This window comes from Calonectris borealis, chromosome Z (assembly GCF_964195595.1).
Source record: "Calonectris borealis chromosome Z, bCalBor7.hap1.2, whole genome shotgun sequence".
Lineage (NCBI taxonomy): Eukaryota > Metazoa > Chordata > Aves > Procellariiformes > Procellariidae > Calonectris > Calonectris borealis.
Window position 1 is genome coordinate 85,824,175 of NC_134352.1, and position 23,677 is coordinate 85,847,851.

At 44.2% G+C, this 23,677-nt stretch overlaps 3 protein-coding genes across 7 annotated transcripts in view; 1 reads left to right on the plus strand and 2 right to left on the minus strand.

Annotated features, from left to right (window-relative positions):
* Window positions 1–3,054, minus strand: part of MBD2 (methyl-CpG binding domain protein 2) — a 41,666-nt gene extending 38,612 nt beyond the window's left edge. The window contains exon 1 of one of the 2 annotated variants that reach the window (XR_012670992.1): window positions 2,679–3,054. Coding sequence is in view for 1 of the 2 variants with exons in the window: in XM_075137456.1 (XP_074993557.1) it covers window positions 2,679–2,791 (113 nt within the window). In the remaining variant the exon portion in view is untranslated. The remainder of the gene's footprint in view (window positions 1–2,678) is intronic. The other variant, XM_075137456.1, reaches the window with a different exon arrangement.
* A 907-nt stretch (window positions 3,055–3,961) lies between these two features.
* On the plus strand, window positions 3,962–14,702 carry LOC142075695 (DNA polymerase iota-like). Its single transcript, XM_075137455.1, has 10 exons — window positions 3,962–4,137; window positions 5,142–5,267; window positions 5,983–6,147; window positions 6,955–7,107; window positions 8,096–8,332; window positions 8,989–9,167; window positions 9,436–9,527; window positions 11,042–11,175; window positions 12,225–12,427; window positions 13,537–14,702. Exons 1-10 carry the CDS (start codon window positions 4,050–4,052, stop codon window positions 14,356–14,358), a joined length of 2,199 nt encoding a protein of 732 aa, XP_074993556.1. The 5' UTR covers window positions 3,962–4,049; the 3' UTR covers window positions 14,359–14,702.
* STARD6 (StAR related lipid transfer domain containing 6) lies at window positions 14,193–23,665 on the minus strand. Of its 4 annotated transcripts, none has more exons than XM_075137458.1 (8): window positions 23,607–23,634; window positions 22,250–22,343; window positions 22,060–22,109; window positions 18,867–18,993; window positions 17,120–17,237; window positions 15,955–16,048; window positions 15,472–15,627; window positions 14,193–14,275 (listed from the first exon to the last, which is right to left on the minus strand). In XM_075137458.1, the coding sequence occupies exons 2-7, from the start codon at window positions 22,337–22,339 to the stop codon at window positions 15,474–15,476; spliced, it is 633 nt and encodes a 210-aa protein (XP_074993559.1). In that variant the 5' UTR covers window positions 22,340–22,343; window positions 23,607–23,634; the 3' UTR covers window positions 14,193–14,275; window positions 15,472–15,473. The 4 variants fall into 4 exon arrangements, with proteins under 4 accessions (XP_074993559.1, XP_074993558.1, XP_074993561.1 ...); XM_075137457.1 differs by lacking the exon at window positions 23,607–23,634 and adding an exon at window positions 23,127–23,472; XM_075137460.1 differs by lacking the exon at window positions 14,193–14,275 and having other exon boundaries at window positions 14,919–15,627; window positions 23,607–23,665.
* Window positions 23,666–23,677: the final 12 nt, after the last annotated feature.

A 23,677-nucleotide genomic window follows, 5' to 3' on the forward strand; every position in this document is an offset into this window, starting at 1 on the left:
TGATGGGACAAACGTGGCTAAACTCAAGTGTCTTTAAAACAGGTCATTCTGAGCAAACAGTTGAAGTTACTTGGGCTTTCTACATTAAATACATTCCAACATAGTCAGCAGTGACTGTCTGGCTTGAGAAGAGTCTGGCATTTAATTCTGGAAAGAATAATTGTATGCAGAAAGTTCAGTTTAGCGATCTGCAGAAAACCAGGACCCATCCAGAAAACAGGATTCAGGTTGTAGACTCAAGTGCAATTGTTCAGACAGGCTTCACGAGGCAGCACCGCAGAAAGGAAAGCCAGATGCGAAGAGATAGACAGTGATGCCAGATGCTACCCAATCATCTGCCGCAATATTAGCATACGGTTGGGAGCGCAAGTCAGACAAAGGCGGTAAGACAAAACCAGAACTGGTCTAAAAAAGTTTTCAATCGGATTCATTCAAAAAGCTCACAAAAATCAACATTCCTCCTCCACATCTAGTGATCCATTTGTCAGGTGTTTAATTTTCTTCAGCAGCAACATATGATGGGTCAAATGATGTCATATACAACACTGACAGAAACCCACTTTTCCATTAGCTGGTATCTGAGAGGGAGCAAGCACGACTTCTCACTCCTCCAGCTGGGCAGCAGAAAGACTGAGTCCATTCATTGCAACAAAAGGAGACTGCTAGGCCTGCTCAGAAACAGCGATGTTAGGGAGAGGTTTCAGGTGTGGCTCATCAGATGCATATAGAGCTATAAATAGAGGTGCTGTGGGTAAGAGGTTAGCCGTTGCAGAAGATAGCTTCCTCTGCTGTGCAGCAGGCTGGACTTACAGAAGCATGGCCTAAGAGCAAGACTTCAGAATTTATTTGATTTCTGCTTCGAGAAAAGAACTATCTTTTCAGTTTCTGAAAGCAAGCAGGAGGGTGAAACAAAATTAGGTTGCTGTTGCTTCTCTTGGTTTTACTACAACCTGTGCAGTAATAATGAGAACATTTAACAGTGGCAAGACTTCTCCAATTTTCACATGCTTTTAACTTTGCTGAAATTTCAACCGTTGTTACTAATGGTAAGCTTCCTAATTAATTCAGTGTGGTGCGTGTGTCCCCCGCCAACGACCTAACTATTTTGGTAGGACGTCTTGGGCACAGATGATGGCAACTCTGACTTAGTTTAAATGCAGGGGGGCGTTCTCTTTAGGCTGATCCTGCTCTGCTGAAAAGCTAGGTTCGGCTGGGTTGTCACCGGCCAGCGTGCAGCAGCACTAGCACTCCTCTCCCAGGGGAAAACCGGGCTGAGGGGCTCCTTACAAGCCCTGATAGCTCCCCGGCTGCCCAGCTGTCAGCCCTACAGTCAGCCAGCCCGGCGCTGCCAGTCGCCCGGTGGTGGCAGGGAACCATGGAGCATCGCTAACAGACAGCTGGCGGCTCCTCCTGGGCGAGGGGCACGGCTGGCTGCCCGGGGCTCCTGCACAGGCGGCAGGAGGAGCTCCGGCGGGGGGGGCCTGGCCTCCAGCCCGCCCTGCGGGTGCCTCTCCCCGAGGCCCCCCACGCCGCCAGCCGCTGTCCTGCGCCCACGGCCCCCGCAGGCGGCGGCCAACCGATCCCTACCGCCGCCCCCGGGGCTGGGCTGCCTCGGGGCGCTGCCCGAGGAGAGACGCCCGTCCGCCCCCTCCTCTCCCGGCGCTCTCCTCAGCGTGGCCGTGAGGGCCGCTCCCGCCAACGGCCCCTGTCAGGCGGGCGGCGGCGGGAGGGGACGGGCCCCGACCACCCAGCGGCCCCTGACTGGAGGCGGCGGGAGGGGACCGGCCTCACCCCCCCCGACAGGCGGGCCACGGCGGGAGGGGACCGGCCTCACCCCCCCCGACAGGCGGGCCACGGCGGGAGGGGACCGGCCTCACCCCCCCGACAGGCGGGCCACGGCGGGAGGGGACCGGCCTCACCCCCCCGACAGGCGGGCCACCGCGGGAGGGGACCGGCCTCACCCCCCCGACAGGCGGGCCACCGCGGGAGGGGACCGGCCTCACCCCCCCGACAGGCGGGCCACCGCGGGAGGGGACCGGCCTCACCCCCCCGACAGGCGGGCCACCGCGGGAGGGGACCGGCCTCACCCCCCCGACAGGCGGGCCACCGCGGGAGGGGACCGGCCTCACCCCCCCGACAGGCGGGCCACCGCGGGAGGGGACCGGCCTCACCCCCCCGACAGGCGGGCCATGGCGAGAAGACACCGGCCTCACCCCCCTGACAGGCGGGCCATGGCGAGAGGGCACCGGCCTCACCCCCCTGACAGGCGGGCGGCGGCGTGCGGAGACCGGCCCCGTCCTCCCACCGGCCCCTGACAGGCGGGCGGCGGGAGCGACCCTCAGCCGCCCCCTGGCAGGCGAGCCGCGGCGGGAGCGGAGCGGCACCTCCCTGACAGGCGGGCGACAGGAGGGGACCGGCCCTCTGACAGGCGGGCCGGCGGGAGGGGAGCGGGACTCCCCGCGGCCCCTGACAGGCGGGCGGCAGGAGGCGAGCGGGACCGGCCCCGACCCTCCCCGCCGCCCCTGAGAGGGGGCTCGGGGAGCAGGTGGTGGTGCCGGGGTGCGGGGCCGGGGGGGGTGCGGGGCCGGAGGAGCGCTGGCGCCGGCCCCTGCCCGGGCCGGCCCCGTCCCGCCGGGGCAGCGGACTGTCAGGGGCCGGGCGGTCCCGCCGGCACGTACCTGAAGTAGTAGACATCGCTCTTGCCGGCGCTGAGGCCCGACTTGCGGATCACCTCTTCCTTCTTCCAGCCCGGGGGCAGCGCGGGGCAGTCCATCCTGCCCTGCTTCTCCATGCACCGGGCGCAGGGCCCGAGGCGGCGGCGGCGGCGGCGGCGGAGGAGGAGGAGGGACGAGCGGGGAAGGGGCTCGCCCGGCGCCCAGCCCCCGGCGCTCTCAACAAGAGCTTTATTGTTCCCGGGCACGGCCGGGGCCGGGACCCCCTGGCGATGGCGGCCGCGGCGCGCTGCTCGGCGCCAGGAGCGCGGGCTGCGCGCGCAGCCGGCGGAGCGTTCACCCGGCGCCCGCTTCCGCGGCCGAGCCCCGGAATCCGTGTCAGCGGCCCTCCGAGCGGGGCGCGGCGCGGCCTAGAGGGGCCAGAGCGGCCAACCCCGCCGACCATAGAGAGCGCCGTAGGCGGGACAGAGCGGCGGCGCCGGCGCGGGCAGGGGCACGAGCTGCCATCGCCGGCATCTTCGGGCGCCTGAGGGAGCGGCGGCGGCAGGGCTCGGGCTCTCCGGCGGCGGAGGCTGGAGGAACCGCAGAGCGGAACGGCGCCGGCAGGTGCTGGGGCGGGAGGAAACCGTCCGTCACGTCCCACTTGTCCCCCAGCGTGAGGGAGAGCGGTGCTCGGCGGCTGTTGGGGCTGGTTGGGGGCTGCTGCGGCGTTAGAGCCCGTCGGGACAGGGACGCCAGCAAACCTGCCCACCATAAACCTGAATTCACCCATTTTCCCCTCCACGGTGTCCACGAGCACCACATTTCGCTCGACACCCCACATTTAGTTTATTCGTGTCCTCTACGCTCCAACCACCGCGACGCCTTCCCCTCAGCGGGCTGACTGCCCTCAGCGCGGGGCCGCGGCCCTCCCGCTCGCTCCCGGGACCCGCGGGCTCTGCCGTGCTCGGGGCGGTTTCCCGCAACACGACGCTGACACCCGGCAGTCCCGTCAGGGAGCCGCCCCGCCGCCACAGCGGAAAGCCCACATGGCACAAGCGAAGGGCTGCGTCCCCGCGTCTCTTCTCGGGAGGTCCCCGTGCCCCCGTTCTCCCGGCCCCGCGCCCTCCTCAGAGCCGGCCGCCCTCCCGCGGGGTCCCTCGGGGCGCCGGGGCCGGGCTCGGCGGCCTCGCAGCCCGCAGGCGTCCGGCGGAGGCCCCGGCCCTCACCCGCCGCCCCCGCCGCGGCGCTAGGACCTGCGCGGCGCGGCCCTCCGGCCGCCTCCTCCGCGGGGCGGGCGCAGCGCGAAGGGAGCTGCGGGAGCGCGGCCGTCCCCGCCGGCGGCGGCGGTGGTTGCAGGGAGCGGCTCTGCGGCGGATGAGTCAGCCCTGAGGCGGCATGGAGCCCTTCCCGCCGCCTACGGAGGAGGACGAGGAGGACTGGCTTCGCCCGCAGCCGGGCGGCGGGGCCGCTCCGCCCGCCCCGTGTGAGCGCGGGCCCCGGCGGCGACGGGGCGGGGCGGGGCGGGGCGGGGCGGGGAGCAATGGCGCCGGCTGCCGAGGGGAGCGGCGGCAGCCACCGTGGGCCGGAGCTCGCGTACCGCGGCGACCCCGGCGGCTCGCCCGGGACCGAGCGCGGCCCGCTCCGCGCTGAAGCACTGCCTTCTTGCCCGGGCAGGGGTTCCGTGGCTCGGGCACACGCGTGGGGCCGGGAAGGCGGAGTTGCCGCGCCGGGATGAAAAGGCAGGAGCTGCGTGGGGGCGTCCGACCCGAGCCGTGTCCCTGCCCTCCGAGGGAAACGGATGCGAGCTCCTTGCGGGAGCGGTGAGGAGGGGAGGGCCTCTCCTCGGCAGCCATCACCCTGCCGTTTTTAATTATTTCTATGATCTTGCCGGTCTCCACTTAGAACAAGAGACCTCAGTAGACATTGAAAACACCATCTCCTCCGCCCCCAAAACAGCATACCAGGGTTTCATTTGGACTATATCAACTAATTGGGGATATTTTCAGCTTAGAGAAATAAAAACCTTTTATTATTATTATTTTCTCTTATTTTTTTTAATTTGGCGGGCTTGTTTTCATAGCAGGGTTTGCTGTTTGTTGGATGGTGATTTGCCATCCTCATTGGCTGCCCCTGGGAAAGGCAGATATCTGATAGTGGAGTTAAAGACAGATTATTTTACAGGAATATATTAAAAAGAAGTTTCAGTGTTCCATTGTGAAAGGATGTTGTATCAGTAAAGCGATGTACTAAAATGGTTCAGTGAAAAACAAATACAACCGACACTCCAAAAATGGGAGTGTTTAGTAGTAATGACGACTTGCGCTCGTAAGTAATCCTGGAATTACTAGCGCTAGAATTAGTATAAAACTTGTAAATTTTATATTCTTGTAATATCTGTTTATTAGTATAGATTAATTTTTTAAAAATTGTTACATCACATGTAAGGCGGCTAGTAATTTTTAATCTGTTCATTTACTTTCCTTGCAGCAGGCCACAGCAAGTCTGTATTAGCAAGAAGCGCAGCATGCAGAGTGATTCTGCACGTTGACTTGGACTGCTTTTATGCACAAGTAGAAATGATCCGTAATCCTGAATTAAGAGACAAGCCTTTAGGTACTTTGCTGTTAATTTGGGGATTATGTGTATTCAGGCAGAAGAAACTAAGGACATGAATAAACTAAGGACATGCCTGTGTGGTGAGATACAGGCAGTCACACCAGAGCTGCAACCACATCCAGAGGGAGCAAGGTGCAGTCTAGACTCTATGTAGCTGTGACTACAAGATTAATAAATCCTCGAGCGCAAGTACAGGCACTTGCCGACGTGTCTGAGCAGTCCTGGGGATTGACGCTGGTTTATAACGTACATGGGCATAGAGAGGGCTGAGCTCCACAGGTGAGCCTGAGCCTTTTGGCACAGTCATGGTTAAAGCATGCTTTATTCCATCCAGAACTTGAGAATGAATGCGAGGCAGTCAGTAGTGTCTACGATAGTGGAGAAAGTACATCCTAAAATGACTGTTGCATAAAGAGTTCTTTCACGGGTAAGATTGCCTGAAAAGGCTCAAAATTAAGAGCGGTATTACAATGGGAAAAAATATCTATAAGGTTTTAAAATGTTCTTACCATCCAGTAATCTAAATCAAGAGAGCTGTCCTTCTCATAGTCTTGTAGAATAAGACTGTTGTGTTGGTTTGTTTGCTTGTTCTATGATGTGTTCTGATCAAAGCATACGCTTTGCAGTCTTTGCAGTGGCAAGAAAGCACTGTGGTCTTCTGTGAAGTACCAAGAAACCTAAACTTTAAAAAACATTTAATCTTTATTTTTAGGTGTGCAACAGAAATACCTCGTAGTTACCTGTAACTATGAAGCCAGAAAACTTGGAGTTAAGAAACTGATGTCTGTCAAGGATGCTAAAGAGAAGTGTCCTCAGCTGATACTGGTTAATGGAGAAGACCTAACTCCATACAGGGAAATGTCGTACAAGGTTACAGGTACAAAATTAACAAATTTTCAGTAGACGACAAACACTTTCTGTTAAACTCTGTGTGCATGTGCACACGTGTGCAATAGTATATGACGTTTTCCTGCTCTAAAAGTTCTTGTAAGAATGAGCCTTATACCACAGCGATACTATTTACAGTCGTACAATGTCAATATTTCATCAAATAAGCTATTAGACTTGGTTGCAATCTGGGTCAGGCACTATAAATGTATCGTACTGATGTTATATGGGATTTCTATGCTATGTTAGGATTATGCCATGTAGTTCTTTAGGAACAATTTTTCTTATTTAAATACTGACTGCAGTAATATATTTCCAAATGTGAAGCAACGGAGGACAGAACGCTGAACCCTTCGAGTGGGTGAACTTCTCCAGTATCTCTTAATTAAATGATACGCCAGCATTGTCATTGATTACTGCTTTTATCATTAGCAGTGTTAGCAGGTGAAATAGTAATACCTTAAAAGTGAAAACCCACCTAGCTGGGAAACAGATTTCCTTAGGAAAAAGTACTGCAGAGGTTCAGAACTATAATTTCAAAAAGAAATGAGGAAAAAAAGAGATTTGGGGAGAAGAAAAGCAGATGAGAGAGGTAGTTGTGGGATGAAGAAATACTCCTCCTCTTCACCTTTGCTAAAATAAATGCCTTATTATTTTATCTGGAAGAGAACAGTGTTTCTCTTCATGCAAGCATCCTACTTGAATCCATGGGAAATAAGCTGTGGATTGATGCAGACAGGAAAACCTCACATTATTAGGTGTATGCATATTATCCTTGGGTATCTTTTCTTCCTAGAGTTGTTGGAGGAATTTTGTCCACTGGTGGAAAGGCTTGGGTTTGATGAAAATTTTGTGGATATCACAGAGACTGTAGAGAAAAGACTAAACCAGCTACAGCAAAGCGGATGTTCCACAGTCTGTGTGTCTGGCCACGTGTACAACAACCAAGGTGAGTTAAACATGCTTCACGTTGAAAAATAAGGCAAACATTTGTGAAGTTCAGTACAAAGTATCTGTCTGCTTCTAAGTATTGTCCAGAGCTGAACAGTTAGAAACTTGTATTGCTCTGTGCTTGGTTTCTGTGCTTGAGAGTGCATGTATCACAAATGTTAATCAGCATTCCAATTAGATTGTACAAAAAAAAATCTCTGTGGTAGATAAGCATGTACAATGATTTGGGAGAACAGATTTTCATTGTCCTTTTTTTTCCGTTAAAGTAGTTTTACTGTGGTAAGACATAGAATTTTGTTTCAGCTTGAATGTTGTTGTCAATTGGCAAAACTGAATGAGTTTTTTTAACAACTGAAAACCAAAAAACAGTAAAATTTTGCTACAGCCATTAGGTCAGGAATAGACTTACTGAGACTGAAGTAGCTAACTGAGCTGCTTCGTACATTGTCAAATGCAATAGCTATGCTGTGATACTCATTTCATGCACTAGGAAGGAAAGCAGATGTTTTTTTCCTGGACTTTGTGCTATTGTGGTGGCTTTGAATATGGTTTGGAGAGGAGAGAAATGCCTGTATACTCCTTTTTCTCGTTTGGCATTTGTATGTGATTAATAAAGGCAGCCCTCTAAATTAAGATTTGTAAATCTCTCTTTGGTTACATTGGTACAAGAATCTCTGATATTTAATACTTTTCTTTGACATCTCTTAAATATACTGTATTTTAGATTTAAAATTCTCCGTAAACATTATGCTTCCTGGACAGTATGCCCCTGGGTTTGGCCAGCAGCAGTCTCCCTTTTACCAGGGTTTTGGGGAGATAAGAGTGAAGTTAAACTTGGATATAGAAGCCATGGTGATACCACTTGACCTGTGAGACCATACTTCCTTGTACTGCTTTAATGCAATGTAAAAAATACCTAAATCTAGAGAATTGGCTAACTAGGTGACTGTTTACATACTGAACACTGCTTTCTTTTTCTTTTGCAGCTATCAATTTGCATGATACAACGCATGTAAGACTAGTTATTGGATCTCAGATTGCAGAAGAGTTCAGGGAAGCCATATATGCGAGACTGGGCCTCACAGGCTGTGCAGGAGTGGCCTCTAACAAATTACTGTCTAAACTAGTATCTGGGACCTTTAAACCAAATCAGCAAACAATTCTTCTTCCTGAAAGCTGTCAAGATCTAATACGCAGCCTTGATCATATCCAAAAACTGCCGGGTAAGTATGGTGCTATGAGCATAGATAGAGAACATATTGACAACTCTTAAGATAAGAAAAAATTACAGCTGAAATAATTGTAAAATCTAGTTCTCGCAAGCAGGCAGCAGGGTGTGCTTTCTTTTTTTTTTCATAAGCTGTTTGCGTTTTTTTTAGCAGAAGGAATGAAAGGACTTCAGTTTTCTTAATTTTTGGTTGTGACATAAATGTCACTTTACAAGATACCTTCAAAAATACTAAATCTCCGTTTATTTTTGTTGAAGCCTAAACATTGTGGTTGATACTAGATTTTAAATACAAACTTTTTTAAACTTGCTGACTGGAAACCTACTGACAGTTATTAAAACTGATAGAATTGGGGCCTGATAGAATACTCTGAGGAAGTACTTTTCTAATTATTCTACACTGACACTGTGCTGTTGGCCAGGAAGCACTGATGCAGGCTACAGATGCAGGCAGGCCTTTGCTGTTTCCCAGTATGGCTTTTCTAATGGCAGATGCTAAAACTCAAATGGAAACTCACCAAAAATGTTGCTGAAAAGCCTGCATTGCAGTAGTGAAAATAATTGTCAGTACTACATGGGAGGGCATTTTTTATATATATGTATATATATTTTTTCACTTTTCTGTGTATTTTTAATGCACATTTTAATTAGGCATTGGCTACAAAACTACTAAACGTCTTGAAACACTGGGCATTAGGAACGTGTGTGATCTTCAAGCGTTTCCGTCTGCTGTGTTAGAGAAAGAACTAGGTGTTCCTATTGCTCAGCGTATCCAAAACCTCAGCTACGGAGAAGATGACTCCCCTGTGACTCCATCAGGCCCTCCTCAGGTACAAGTATTGTTCTGAAGTACTTTATAAAGAGCAAAAAAATTGCTTTTAGTTTTACACAGCTTTGCTGGACTAACTAAAATGATGCATTTTTGTATGTATTCTCTAGTAGAACTCAAATTAACATATAATTCTCCTGAAACTCAGTTGAGCTCTGAGTGTCAAAGATATCTTAGTGTTAATTCTACACACTTAATTGTGATACTTTTTTTCCTCTTCAGAATTTTGAAGTAAATATAAAATTGAGAGGACTAATGTGTTTTTTTAGTCCTTTAGTGATGAAGATTCCTTTAAAAAATGTTCATCAGAAGTGGAAGTTAAAGAGAAAATTGAAGAACTGCTTCCTAACCTATTAGACAGGTGATTGTCTTCAGTAGCTCTTTTTGATGACTGAATTTGTGACCTGAAGGGACTTGCAACATATGTTAGGTTTGTCTCGTACTCTACACTTCGTCTCTCAGCAAAATGCCATGTATAGGGACAGCACCTGCCTCTCCAACTTCCCCTTTGGTCTCTTTTTTCTCAATTCCTGGATTGTCCTGCTGCGTTGCCCTACTTTCCTCTTGCCGCCATCTTCCGTCTTGCCCCCAGGCTGGCTGCCAGCCCTTCCATTCCTGTGCAGCCTGTCTGATAAAGAACTTTGCACATGCCATTTGTTGATCCTTCTCTATTGCTTTGGTTGTGCGCCACAGTATTTAGTGCATCTTCGCTAATCTCTGTGAAGAACCCTAGGTTTTCTTTCTCTTTGCGTAAGTGACTTTCTCTACTTTCAGACCCTTGGTTATCACCATTTGCACTTGTCTCCTGTTCCACAGCTTCTTTTTCTGTCAGTCTAAAGAACATTTTCATTTCTTCCTCCTTCCCTTCCCCTGTGAATCCAGGCAGCATCCAAACCCAAGATACCTGACAAAAGCACCAGCTTAGCAGGAGGATGCATTTACTCATGTCTTGACTACTGTAATTTTCCTATCCTCCCTTTCTATCCTGTGACTCTCTTTACTTAAAAGAAATTAATAAAAAGGAGTAATATTCTAGCAGCACTGAACTGTGTTTCCTGCTCTGCCATGCTTCAACTTCTGATTTTTTAATCCCTCTTTGTGTCAGTCCTGAATAGCCTTTGTGTCCCCCATTAGTTTTTAATTTTTTTTTCTCTAAATATTTTCATATTCTCTGCATGTCTCTCCAAACCTTCAAATAATCTACAAGTCTTAAAATGTTTTCTGTCCCCACATCTATGCAAGTCTCACAATAGATGTATCTATTTTAGTTATATTAACGTTGTGGGCAAGCAGTCTTTTATCTGCATCTCAGACATTGCTCAATAATCACAAAATTTGAAGTGAGGCTGTTTGTCCTAACTTGTTTACAACATGGAGAATTGAGAAATTTTTTTTGTAGAGAAAATACCCCCGTGCCTTTGGAGGCGGAAAGAAACAATGACATATTTTGTTTCTTATCCTTCATCCAAAATCCAGCTGCTAAAGTGGGGACGTTTCCTTGAAAAACAAAAAGAAGAGCTAGAAGCTGAGGATTATACAGGGTATAACTGCGAAGACTGTACTACTTTAAATGTATTAAAATATTGAAACGTGGCAGTATTGCAGACTTACCCACTTAATTTTCACATTCACTTCGGTTGAAAACTTTTGGAGACAGTATTCACATTGTGTTGAACTTCTAACTTATGGGTAATTAAGGGAACCAGATAGGACCCCAAGTTCCCTGTATAATCACTGGAGTAAAGCCAGAAGACGGGAGAGATCTGTAACGCTTAATTTAAGTGACTTTGTAACCTAGATGCTGTGAAAGTTTCCATAGACGCTCTGAAAAATACTCGTCGTAATGCTTATTGCTTTGTGCACATTAATCCTTAGAATATGCAAAGATGGAAGACAACCCCACACAGTAAGACTGACCATACGCCAGTTCTCCTCAACCGATAAATGGTTTAATCGGGAAAGTCGTCAGTGTCCTATTCCACCTCATCTCATTCAGAAATTTGGAAAAGGTAAACTTAGAATTTTTGAAAGTACCAACTTTGTGCTGCTACCACCTAACTTCTCTGTAAAATTCCGTTACTGAATTTCATTATAATATTCCATACATTTAATATTTGGAAACACTTCCATTACTTGTAATGGATGTATCTTGATGAGATATGCTAAAACCGTATAGAACTTCACTGTAGGAGTAACTTCTATTTTAGTACCATATTTTAACCCAATCTGGCTGGATTCCTGGCAATAAATTTCTTGATGGGGTGGGAAAGGGTGACTGGGGGCTGCTTCCCAGATTAATAATCTGCTTTTTTCTGTTAGGGATTTGAATTATGTTCTCAGATTTAGTATGTAATAAAACATCTTTTTGATGTACCACTGAAAATTAATAACATAAAGGCTTTCATCCTTCTCAGACTTAAGCTTTCCAACCAGCAATTGCAATTCACTTGACACTTCATTCATACTGGGGTGAGGAAATAAATCTGAATCACTACTGCGTCAGCACAGAGAATCACTGTTCCCTGACTTCAATTCCTGAATTACTTCTCACAGTCCTAGAGAAGTTGTTGAAAGTCTGTGTAGCTTCTCACTTCAAAATTGCTACTGGACTTCTACATTGGAGGAGACTAACAATTACTCTCAGCTCATATAGTCATGCAAACTCCAGTAAACCATGTTGTTATTACCAGTGTTGGGGTAATGTTATATACCTACATGGCCCTGTAAAGGCCCTTTTTGGTAGAATTAGATCATTTCTCATATCTATTCAGCTTGGCTTGTATTCTGTAATTCTTCTTTTCTAACGTAAGTACATACTATGAAGTAATCTTCACAGATGTGAAATTAAGCATTTTTACTGGAGGGGGAAAAAAAAGTCTGTTACTCAATTCAGGTCATACCTGACAGGGCAGAGTGAACATGTTAACGACTATATTGACAGATTATTTTGGAAGCATTTGGCAGTGTTTGCCTTTGTACTTTGCTATTTAAATCAATCTTGCTCAGTTAGTTAATCTTGATTTTATACATTGCTTTTTTCCAACCTTTTTTCTGTTAGAAAGCAGCAACGTTATCTCCCCATTGGTTGATATACTAATGAAACTCTTTCGAAAGATGATAAATGTAGATCTACCATTTCATCTTACCCTTTTGAGTGTCTGCTTCTCCAACCTCAAAGATCTTCCTAGCAGCAAGAAAGGATCAATTGGTTTCTATCTAAAGCAGATGTCACCGTCATCAGGCTCTGGTAAACGTGGCCGGGTAAGCTGAAAGATACTGAAAACTATCTGCAGATAAGAAAGTTCTGAGGTATTTCTGTCTTGATTATACAGATTTGAACCTTAACTGCTTTAGAATTTTTAGGATCATAAGTTTTATTCACCTGATAAAAATGAAGATATATTTGGAGTCTTCTGAGCAGGTGTTACTTGTTTGCTAGATAGACTGCTTAAAAGAGGTTTAATACTGTCTTGAATGGGACAGCCAGCTAGGTTATCAAGCCCCTTAACTGAAGAGAACAGAATTCACCAAGGGAGAAATCCAAACTTATGTCTTCCAAAAAATAACTGCTGAATTTGGCTGTTCATTCCAGTAAGATCTGCCCTTTATTTAGCATTTGTGAAGCAACAGGCCACTTACTCGGATATTGTCATACTGAAGCATCTTTTACCTTAGACTAAAATCTCCTTAAAGTTGCTTATAATTTACCTTGTTGCTTTTATTGAGATACTTTCACAGTGATTATTTATCTTCCTGTGCATTCTCAAGTCTCCCTGTTCAGACTAGAAAGTAATCAAAGATTCAATTCTGTATGGGCCACTAGCACTAGCTTCTGATCTAGTGAGCTTCTAATGCCTGCTCGGAACTGAACACATCTCCTACCTCCCAACTGCATATGCTGTAGTGTAGGAGCTGTCTGTGGAAACACTGCTACGTATTTCCACAAGATGCTTTCAGAACATAATTTTGAAGTTACTAAGTTTTTGTATTATGTTGTGTAATGAATTTACTGTTTCGGTCTTGACATAGCAATTTTGCGTATTGATAAACTTGTCTGTTTCTCAACTGCTCAGGAATATGAGGGATAACATCATATCGTGTATTCTAAAGTTCCACAGAGTTTTAAAGCAATAAAACGTAACTTCAAAGTATTCGCTACTTTAAAATAAGAAAAGAATTCCTACGTGTATGTACTTTTTAAGGTCTATGTTTGAAAATAAGATTTAAAAAAACCAGTACCGATCATACGGAAAAAAAAATTTAGTCTGTTACGGAGTAATTTGAAGAACTTGCTCTTAGTAAAATAGTGCTTGGTAACTAGCAGATTACACAGAACTTACTTATGCTTTTACATACATTTTTTGCCACAGGAAGTGGAAGATGTCTCAAAAGGTGAGGGAAGTGCTTCTTGGAACCAGAACAGCAACAAAACTGGAACTACAAAAACCAGGAAACTTTCAGAGGAGAAGAAAAGCAATATAAAAAAAGCAGGAATTCCTGACTTTCTATTCCATTTGTCTCCTGGTGATATTGACCAGAAAGTCTTCAGGGAACTTCCGGAAGATACTCAAAAAGAAATTATTTCTGAAAAAACAGAAGCGATCCCTACTGAGAATGTTTCGGGTCAGCCATCAGTATGTTTTCCAGGAGAGGCATACAGCACTTCCCCAAATTCTAAGGGACTAAGCAGTGATACGCACTCAGGGTGCAGCATACATCTCGCGTCAGCTCACGAATCTGCAACTGTTCTGGCACACAGCTCCCGGGCCAGTTGTTCTTCTGAGTGTCCCAGAAGTGCGTTGACCAGCACCAGTATGGAAAAACAACCTCCTGACTCTCTGAGCTTCAGAGGGAGAGATCTGTCATCTCTGGAAGGTGGAGCCAGCAGAAATGTTCTGCCTGTCCCTGTCTTGGATGAAGATAAGCAGGCCTTTGAAACACCTTCCGAGGATAAAACTGACAGTACACAAGCAGGAATTGTATTTCCTCCTAATGTTGACAGAAAGACTTTTTATGAACTACCTGCAGATGTGCAAGAAGAACTGCTAGCTGAATGGAAGAATCAGGAACCTGTGTCCAAAACTTCTATGGATAAACCCCCTGAAAAGCCTAAAACAAATAAAGGAAGAAGGAATACAGCACCATGTTTGTCACAGCCTAACAGTTTGCTAAGGTATTTTAAACCACAGTGAAACATTTTTCATAGTAGTGACACTATAAGGCACTTTAGTTATGAAAAGTTTACTGTAAATTGTAAAGATGTGAATATTAAAAGTGTATTTTGAAAACTTTTGACATAAAACCTGCTGGTGACTCTGTTTAAGTAGTAATTAGTCTGTTATTTTTCTTTCTTATAGTATGCAAACATATTTTAGTATTTACTATTAATACCTTAACACGCTGACTGAGGGAAGGAATTTTTACTTTTAATTTTCATTGAATTATACTATGTGTGCAGTTACTTGTTTCTAACAACTTGGGAGGGCACTAAGCAGAGAAGATGAAAGCAATTTCGACACTTTACTTTAATTTGCACCACTGTTTCTGTGATTTGTAATGGAAATTGCTATTCACGTGGCTATCACTCTTCCCTGCAGTTAACTCGTAACTAGAGATACCAGAAATACTACAGGGTCATGGGAAACATTAATTCCAAATGAATGATATCACCAGCTTGTTCCTGGAAATTACTCAGCATATAAAAATCATTTGGGTTTGGTGCTCAGGATTCAGAAAATGACAAACAACTGTGTGTATAAAGAGCAGCTTTTAATGAGATGCTGTATACAAATTAATCAGGCTTTTCTTCAAATATTTAATTCCAAAACAGTGAAATAGTTGCTAATTACCCTTGCACACTTCCAGTTAATAAACATGTTTAAAGTCTGTAGTACACAAGATGTTTGCTTGTTTCAGTCAAGAATACATAATTGAGGTAAGAATTTATCAAAGTGTGTTTAAAGCTATGGCAAAATATTTGACTACTGTATTTTAACACTGCTATAATTTATATCACCAGATTCTCTCATATATATATATATATATATACTCTGCATATAAAGTGCAAAAATACTACAAAACATCACCTGATTACATTGAAAGCGACATCCTGTACTTTGAGGGCACTTCAGTGTAAATTCTTGCATCATTCCCACGAACAGAGAAAACCAGCATTCACCATTTTAACAGTTAAGCTTTATATATTTCCACATAAACCTCAATTAAAATAAACTTCATCACCTACTTTAAAAATGAATCCAAGTAAAAGATGCATGTGACTTAAATGCTTATTATTTTCCACTTACATTCAATTATGGTCTTTCAAACCTTTCAGTCCAGCTCTTGTTTCAGTGATTAAATTTATGAGAGTAGTAGGTAATGCTGTCTCCACTACAGAAACTGGAAGCATTCCTCCTAGTTCTGGCTGAATAAATACAACTAGCTTAGAATGCTCTGGATTCCTGTGATGAAAGAAGCAAAATCCTTCAGTTAACACTTGTTACTCTTGCTATGAAACTTACTGAGATGGACAAAAGTTTACAATTTATAGTTCATCTCTGTTGAAATTACTGATGGAAAAGTGGAGGATGTACAAAAGTTTCAATTGTTTCAAAAGATCATCTGAGTCACAAAACTGATCTGCACAAAACTCTAAAGTTTCCCCAGAATAAAACTGTCTAAATAAAATTTAAGAAAAAAGCTGTGTGGTTCAGTAAATTTTAAGCTTTGTATAGCAAAGACAACTCAGTAACCAAAGATGCTAATATAAGGGGGCTTTAAATACTTACTCGGGCAAAGGTGAACACACATACCCACAGGGATTGTTATAGCCTCGGACACAAGAGGGAGTTGGAGGGCAGTTGGAGTATTCCACACTGACAGCTGTAAGTCACCACATACAAAAAGCAAAATCAAATTAATTATGTTTATATATGTCAATCATATGACTCAAAAATACCTTTTAAAAACAAGAAACTACTCCAGCTACTATGGGATAGTACAAGATCTCACAATATGGTCCCTGATGTGTTTAGTGATTCCATTCTGTACACAAAACACCTAAAGAACATTAAATATTTGTGCAAGTAAAAGTACATGTAAAAGTTTCTATAGATGTTTGGGCAGGTACATCCAAAAGTAGTATCCTTGAGACGTGATTACACATATGTAAGTGTTGAGGTGTGGCTTAGTTCTGGACAAAGAAGTCAGTTTGTCAGCAGATGTCATTAATTAGTAAATGCAATTGCAGAGAAGATGAGGAAACTTCTGCACACATGCACAGTAGTAGTTAGCAGGGGTTGTTTTGGTTAGTTATCCATTACTTTTGCATAATAAAAGTATTTTAAGAGTATGGCTTGGAAAAAACTGATCGGTCAGTAAAGTTCCAAGCTGAAAAATGTTTTCTGCCACGTACTAAGATCCACACAAAGGAAAAAGATCAGCACAGAAATGAAGTAGCAGTGAGATATTTTTCTGCCTAGCCATATAGTTGTAATATTAATCATTTTACATTTTATGTAAGTTCACAGAGTTCTAAGAGAATCAAATATGGAGCAAATTAGCAAGTTCACTCTGAGAACAGCGTATTAGGCAAGTAGCATTTGGTCAGGAAGCCACCCAGTACAGAAAAGTGTTATTAAATAAATGCTGAATTTATATAGTAAAATAATAAATTCTAGCTTCCTCATACTACTACATTTTTTTCAACTTTTCAAATAGAGGCATAATAGGAAACTAAACAACACAGTATTTTCGTTGAAGATCAATTTTGATAGTTTCAGTATTAAAAAAACCAGCTTTGTTTTGGGGATAAAAAGGAGGAGACTGTTAACATCAGTAAGACCGCACACAGAGCAAGGTACTCTATACAGAACTTACTCTACAGTTATTCACCTTAGGATTTCCAGAATGCAGCCAAAATATGAAAACATGCAGTAGTTATGTGCAACTTACAGTTAGTTGTAAGGATATCACCAGGATATGGTTTAACATGTAACAGGTCAACAAAATCTCTTGATGAAATCAGTCCCATACCATAACTGTGTGTTACACTGTGGTATATACCAGTGTCCTACAAGTAAGTAAAAGTAATTTTTTGAATTAATATGCAAGAAGCAAAGTTTTATTTAATTGGCAAAGCAGCATTACATGTTGAATAATGAGAATGTGGCAAAAATGGATTCCTATTTTTAGCATAAGATGACAGTTCCCATATCTAGTTAGGGCTGAACTATCATGAGAGCCGTGAAAGGGATCTTCCAGTAACACAGGGTAGGGATTCACTGCCATTCTCTGTGGCCTAGATTTGAGGCAGGAATATAGTTTATCTTTGGAAAAACTCAGAATATGCACATTTAGTATCCACGTTTAGTGGAGCCAGAATGCCTATTTGCATTAATATACACATGCTAGATTGCACATTGTGTTCTAGGACAAAGATGTATAATCTGTTAAACTAAATCAATGCCAAAAAAAGCAAAGAAGATATAGTTGGATGTACCACTACATCCTAACATCTGAGCAACTCTATGTCCTGGTTTCAGCTGGGATAGAGTTACATTTCTTCCTAGTGCTGTGTTTTGGATTTAGTATGAGAAGAATGTTGATAACACACTGATGTTTTTAGTTGTTGCTACGTACCCTGTAGTCAAGGACTTTTCAGCTTGCCATGCTCTGCCAAGTGCACAAGACAGCTGGCCAAGGGGGTATTCCATACCACATGACGTCATGCTCAGTATATAAATAAGAGGCGTGGTCCAAGAAGTAGCGATCGCTGTTTGGGCATTGCTCGGCAAGTGGTGAGCAAGTGCATCGTGCATTACTCATTTTGTATATTCTATCATTATTATTATCATTTTCCCTTCCTTTTCTGTTCTATTAAACTGTCTTTATCTCAGTCCACGAATCTTACTTCCCCCCCAATTCTCTCCCCCATCCCGCTGTGGGGCGCGGGAGTGAGCGAGCAGCTGTGTGGTGTTTGGCTGCCTGCTGGGTAAAACCACAACACTCTAGCAGATCCAGGCAGAGGAAAGTGAAAGAGAGGTTCAGGGAAGACAAAAAGGGGGGGATTTTTTTTCTTCTGGATTAGGGAATACTTTTATACACTTGAGTCATTCGTACATGTGTAATATGTTCCGAGACCTCTCTCCATCATACACAGGGCCATCTCTCTCAAGTGGTTAGATCAAAGCCAGCTAACGCAGAACTGATATTCTTCATAGGAATTCTGAGTTCTGGGTTTCCAGAGTGCCTAAGACAAAGTCCCAAACAACTGGAATTCAGAACACACAGTATTTCACAGCACTAGTACAGCATCAATTCAATCTCCATGCTGCCCCTGACTTTGGTGATTTTTTTTTTTTTTCATTTGTGCAATCCATGCTCACTGTGAAAGCGCAGCTTTCCCTACATTTTTTTGTGATTGTATCTCACCCTACTCTTGATGGAGGCTTCTGTTGTTTCCCATGGACTGAATTCTTGGCATGCTTGACGACATTTATTTCACAATAAATATTTAACTCCTAAGGGGAGGGGCACATTTCATACCCATTTCACATAAGCAACAGGTTTAGAAGTTTTAACCAACCCCGAATGTATTTCGTATTGAAAGCTTTCTTTGTCCCAGTAGAGGTCTTTTTAGTCACCATAATTCATGCAGAAAGAGCTAAAATAAAATCTTTGTATTAAATTATCGTATTACCTGGTCAATCCTTTCTAACAGCTTGTAAGATTGTAATGCTTTGTCCCATTTGTTTCGATATTCAGGAAGATACATAAAAGGAATAATTTTACTAGGGACTTCCTTAATTATCCCTTCTCCACGGTATCTAGATTGTGTAAAAAACAGATATTGAATTCACATTTATGAATTAGAAAAATAAGTTACACAATAATGAGCATCTAGTGATTGGGGATGCCAGGCTATGATGAGGTAAAGCATACGAATGTGATTGCACTCGATGGATTGATTAAAATTCAAGTAGTAATAAAAATTATTATTCTGTAACTGATTTTTGAGACCATTACATTCCTGACACCATACATTTTAAGTGAATTATTTGTGAGCTATTAGACAGGAACCTGCTAATTAAAATATATACAATTCATCTATTAATTTATTTTTTCTATAGAGATACTTTCAATCCATTTTGACACTGATTGCAAATCGTCTCACTATTTATGAACTAGTACATTCTGGCACTTCTCCAACTTTTGTTCATAACCTTCTAAGGAGTTCAAGCAAAAATTCACAGAGGGCAAGAGGGGCCTCTCAACAAGGAAATAGGAAACTCCTGTAATGCCGGGAACTGCTCACAAATACTGATATTCTCACACCTAGTTCCTGGAGAAACTGTGAATCATTACAGTAAGCACTCACAGACAGCAATTAAATGCAAAGGTGAAGGATGCTGCGTGACAACAGATAAGCTCAAAGGAGACTATGCTTGCAAACAGTTTAAGAAACACGAAATCAGATTTACAGACCCTGATGATGCATGAGTGTAAGTCAGAAAGAGCAAAGATAGCCAAGTTCAAACCCAAACACAGAGGCCCTGTAAAATCACGGGTCTGTTTCTTCACTCTGCAGCAACTCTTGTCACCCCTTACTGCCTTGGTAGAGTGAGCACAGTGTGAGCATATATGACTACTCCAGAAACTCACTTCTCCACTAACTACAGCAGGTCCAATGGAAAACATTTTAACGCCTACTCAAAAACAGCGAACGTAAGCTGTGGCAGGACCAGTTAAAACCAGCATACTAATATTTGGATACACCCTTTATTTCCATAACTCCCATGAACTTATGTTTAGCAATCCCCTAAGCAGCTCTCGCCTGCATCCTGTAATATCGTCTCTCCTAAACTCAGTGTGAGTTGTTAATCAGGAGGAGTTCTTCTAGGCAGGGCTTCTGAAAGACACAGTTGCCAGAATAAAAGAAAGGGCACACTTGTGAAAAATCTCAATTTCCAGTTTTTATAGTGGATTGTTGAGAACACTGGAAAAAGAGGAAGTAAGCCTGCTAAAGACCATTTGGATCACCAAATCTACTCTCAGTATCTTAGACAAATTGAAATACATACCTCATTGTCTTTCTTGAGCTTAGGTGACATAATTCCAAACAAAATCCTATTCAGCCTTGAACAATCACCTTAATGCTCCCCTGAACTCTGCTGAAAAATATTTCACCTGACTGAAGCAAGGACCTCTATTGCTTTTCACTACCAGATTCCATACTGATTTTTTTTAGCAAGTAAAGCAAACTGTTAATACTCCTGCCAATTAAAAAAGAAACTGGCATTTGTGATATGCAGTTAATAAATATTCAATGTCAAACTGAAAATGGGAACAGCTATACTTTTGCTCCTAGAAACAGCTAGTGTTCCTTCACGAAAGACACGCTAGGGACCAGTACTGCTTGTTAACGTGACAGAGATTTGTACAAAAGTAAAAGAATGAAGGATTCTGGCTCCCAGTACCAAATGACAGAAAGCACGATGATGCTTCTCCTAACTGCAAAGGACTTGCTATATACAGATCTGAGTGCAACTGAAAATGGCTTCATGCCCAATTGAGACTGTACCACATTTTTTTCCTCCACAGAAAAAAAGTCAGGCACATTCTTATGAATTCTAAGCAATCAGACTCTCACTCCTTCACATCCACCTCTATTGAAATAAGATCTGAAATACAATAATAATGCCACATACAAAGTATGCAAATTCTTAATAACAGTACCTTTAACATATTCTAATGAAATATTACAGCTATTTTCCAATATAATACCATAGAGTAATTCTTCTGTAATACTAGTGATCTAGCATTGTCTTCTGTAATTAATACCTTCTTTGCTCAAATCTTCAGAAATAATTAGAAAACCAAGCAAGACTTTTGGATTTAGAATACCACTAATCACAAACATCTCATCATATTGAGAATAAAAAAGAATCAGATGCAAATTTTCTCTACTGCCTATCTGTCAAGATTGACATTTAACATAATTTAATACCCATTAGGCATTTTAATTAAAAAAAAAAGAGAGAGAGAGAGGGGCTAAGGACATCTCGCAAGCATCCTCTTTTTCTCTGCTTTTGCACACTTCTCAGTGAGATTTTTTTTTCTTTTCCCTGGTTTAATGAGCTGAATCAGCTTGGTAAACGGTCAGCTGGGTGCCACAGCTACCATAAATGAGAAGCACGATTGCAGAGCCAGGAGAGGGGAAGGGAAAAGGAGGAATGTAAAGAATAGAACCAACTCTATCAGTGAAAGGAAGCTGTGAGATCAGCTCAGTCTGCCTCACCCAACTCCACCCTTTGGGCCAAATCTAGCTGCTTAACAACAGCACAGAATTCATCGCTCAAGAGAAGGAAGGACAGATGAAGTTGCTGCTCCAGAGATTATATAACGTTCTTATTCTCAGTACAGTTAATTCAGTTTCGGGTGCCAGAAAGAAAAAGGTACAAAGGACAGATAAGGTAGAGCGAGGGTGTAAGCATGTCTGCATGTGTGAGTATCAGTCATTTCACAAGTATGAAAAGCAAAGCCCAGCTGGTAAGATGTAATGGCTTGACTAGAATATTCCACCAGGAAGAGTCACTGACTTCAGGCCAAAACTGTGACTCCATATCTACTTATTCTATATTAGTAAGTGTTATATAGTATTTAATTTTCATAACACATTTGAAAATTGCTTGGGAAATTCGACTCTTGTATTCCAGCCCTACTGCTGACCCAGTGTAACTACAGTGCAAAATCTTCTCTACAGCTAACAAAACAAACTTAACACTCTCACGGAGGACACAATATGGTTAACTCTTCCATTTCAATCTTGGGTGTCACTGTTCAAAAACGATATTGTTATTCATTACAATGACAAACAAAATGTAAATACTTACATATTTCCTGCATACTCTTTTGAAGGCTTTGAAGAAACTGTAACATTTTTCTCAAAGTAGAAAAAGGAAAAATAAAAACTTAGCAGTTGATAAAGAGTCGTTAACTAATTTTTAAAGGAAAACAGTTTTAAACACTTTTTGTAACAAAATATAAGAAGAACTTTATAAACATTAAGTAATATTTTCTTACTGAAACTTTTATCACCCTCCATCCTGAAGTATCTTGACTGTATGATAAAATTTTTTCTGAAACTTCATCCACAATTTTCTTATAGTCCATTTATCTGTAAAGATTTAAAAGCAATTTGCTGGTATATGATAAAAGTACCCCTTAAAGAGCAAAAAACATAGGGCTCATTCCTGTATTCCTTCCACAGGCTTTAGTATACGTTAACTGAGTATTTTTACCAAATGAAATGAACTTTTTATTCATCATATTCAATTTCAGAAAAAGACAGTCTTTATTTAAACAAAATTCTATAATTGACTTCCAGTCTGGGCTACTGAGAAGTAGCTGTTGGTGTGGATCTTGAGAATGAATTACAGCATCTAGTAAGACACACCATTCACTCCATATTAGATCCATCATTACTCCACATTAAAACTTCCCCTCCTTATACAGTTTATCACCTGAGATTCTGATTCTGCCATGATTTGCTAAAGTCATTAGACTAGTAGCCAACTTGTGTAGTTATAACATATGAGGCTCAAACAATTGAAGAGAGATTTTTCTTACATCAGAGCTTTATGCAACAATCACTATAGGCTGTGCTGTTGCAGAAACTCTTTGGCAAGCGAGAGGCCTGGCTCTAGCAACAGAGCAGCAGCAAGGTAGCAGAAACCACCTTCACCGAGCCGCCCTCCACCCAGCCCTTTCCAGCCCAACCCAGTCCTCCCCAACGCCGACGTCTCCTGTGTGCTGGAGCTCCCTACCTCTCCACCCTTTCTTCCCCCAACGCATGCAGTCTCCCTCAGGGAGCTTTCTCTTAAGAATATCAACTGTGCTTCTCAGGCCACTAGCGTTGAACGCTTCTGGACCGGTCTCTCACACAAAGTTAACTTCATACCTAAACCTTTACGGGGCTGTCCCGTGTAACGGGTTGCTTTTCCAGAGCTCCCTCACTGACACGCTGTGGAATTCAGCCAGGTGCTCAGCCCGCGCCCCCGAAGGAGGGGTGCCCGCCGAGGGCTAGGGCACAGCACACCCTCCGCCGGGCGCGAATTCGCGGCGCCTTCAGCGAGGTAGCGGGCTGGCCGGGCGCACCAGCACACGCAGCCCCCGCACCCAGCTCGGGTAGCGCTGACAGGCGAAGCCAAGCACTGAAAACGCGGCGGAGCCGAAGGCCTGGCCGGCGGGACCCCCGTCCTCCGGCCGAGGCGGCCCTGAAGCGCGGCGCCCACCCCCACTAGGAGCAGCAGACAGCCCGCCCGGCAGCCCCCCTCCTCGCTCTCCGGCGGCGGCCCGGACGAAACGGCGGGCGGGCTGCCCCGCCAGCGGGGACTCAGGGCGAGAGGAAGGGGAGGCGGCAGCAGCGGCTTGCACTCACCTCAGCGGCACGGAGCGGAGCGGAGAAACCTGCACCCGGCCCCGCCCCGCCTTCCCGCCGCGCCGGCGCGG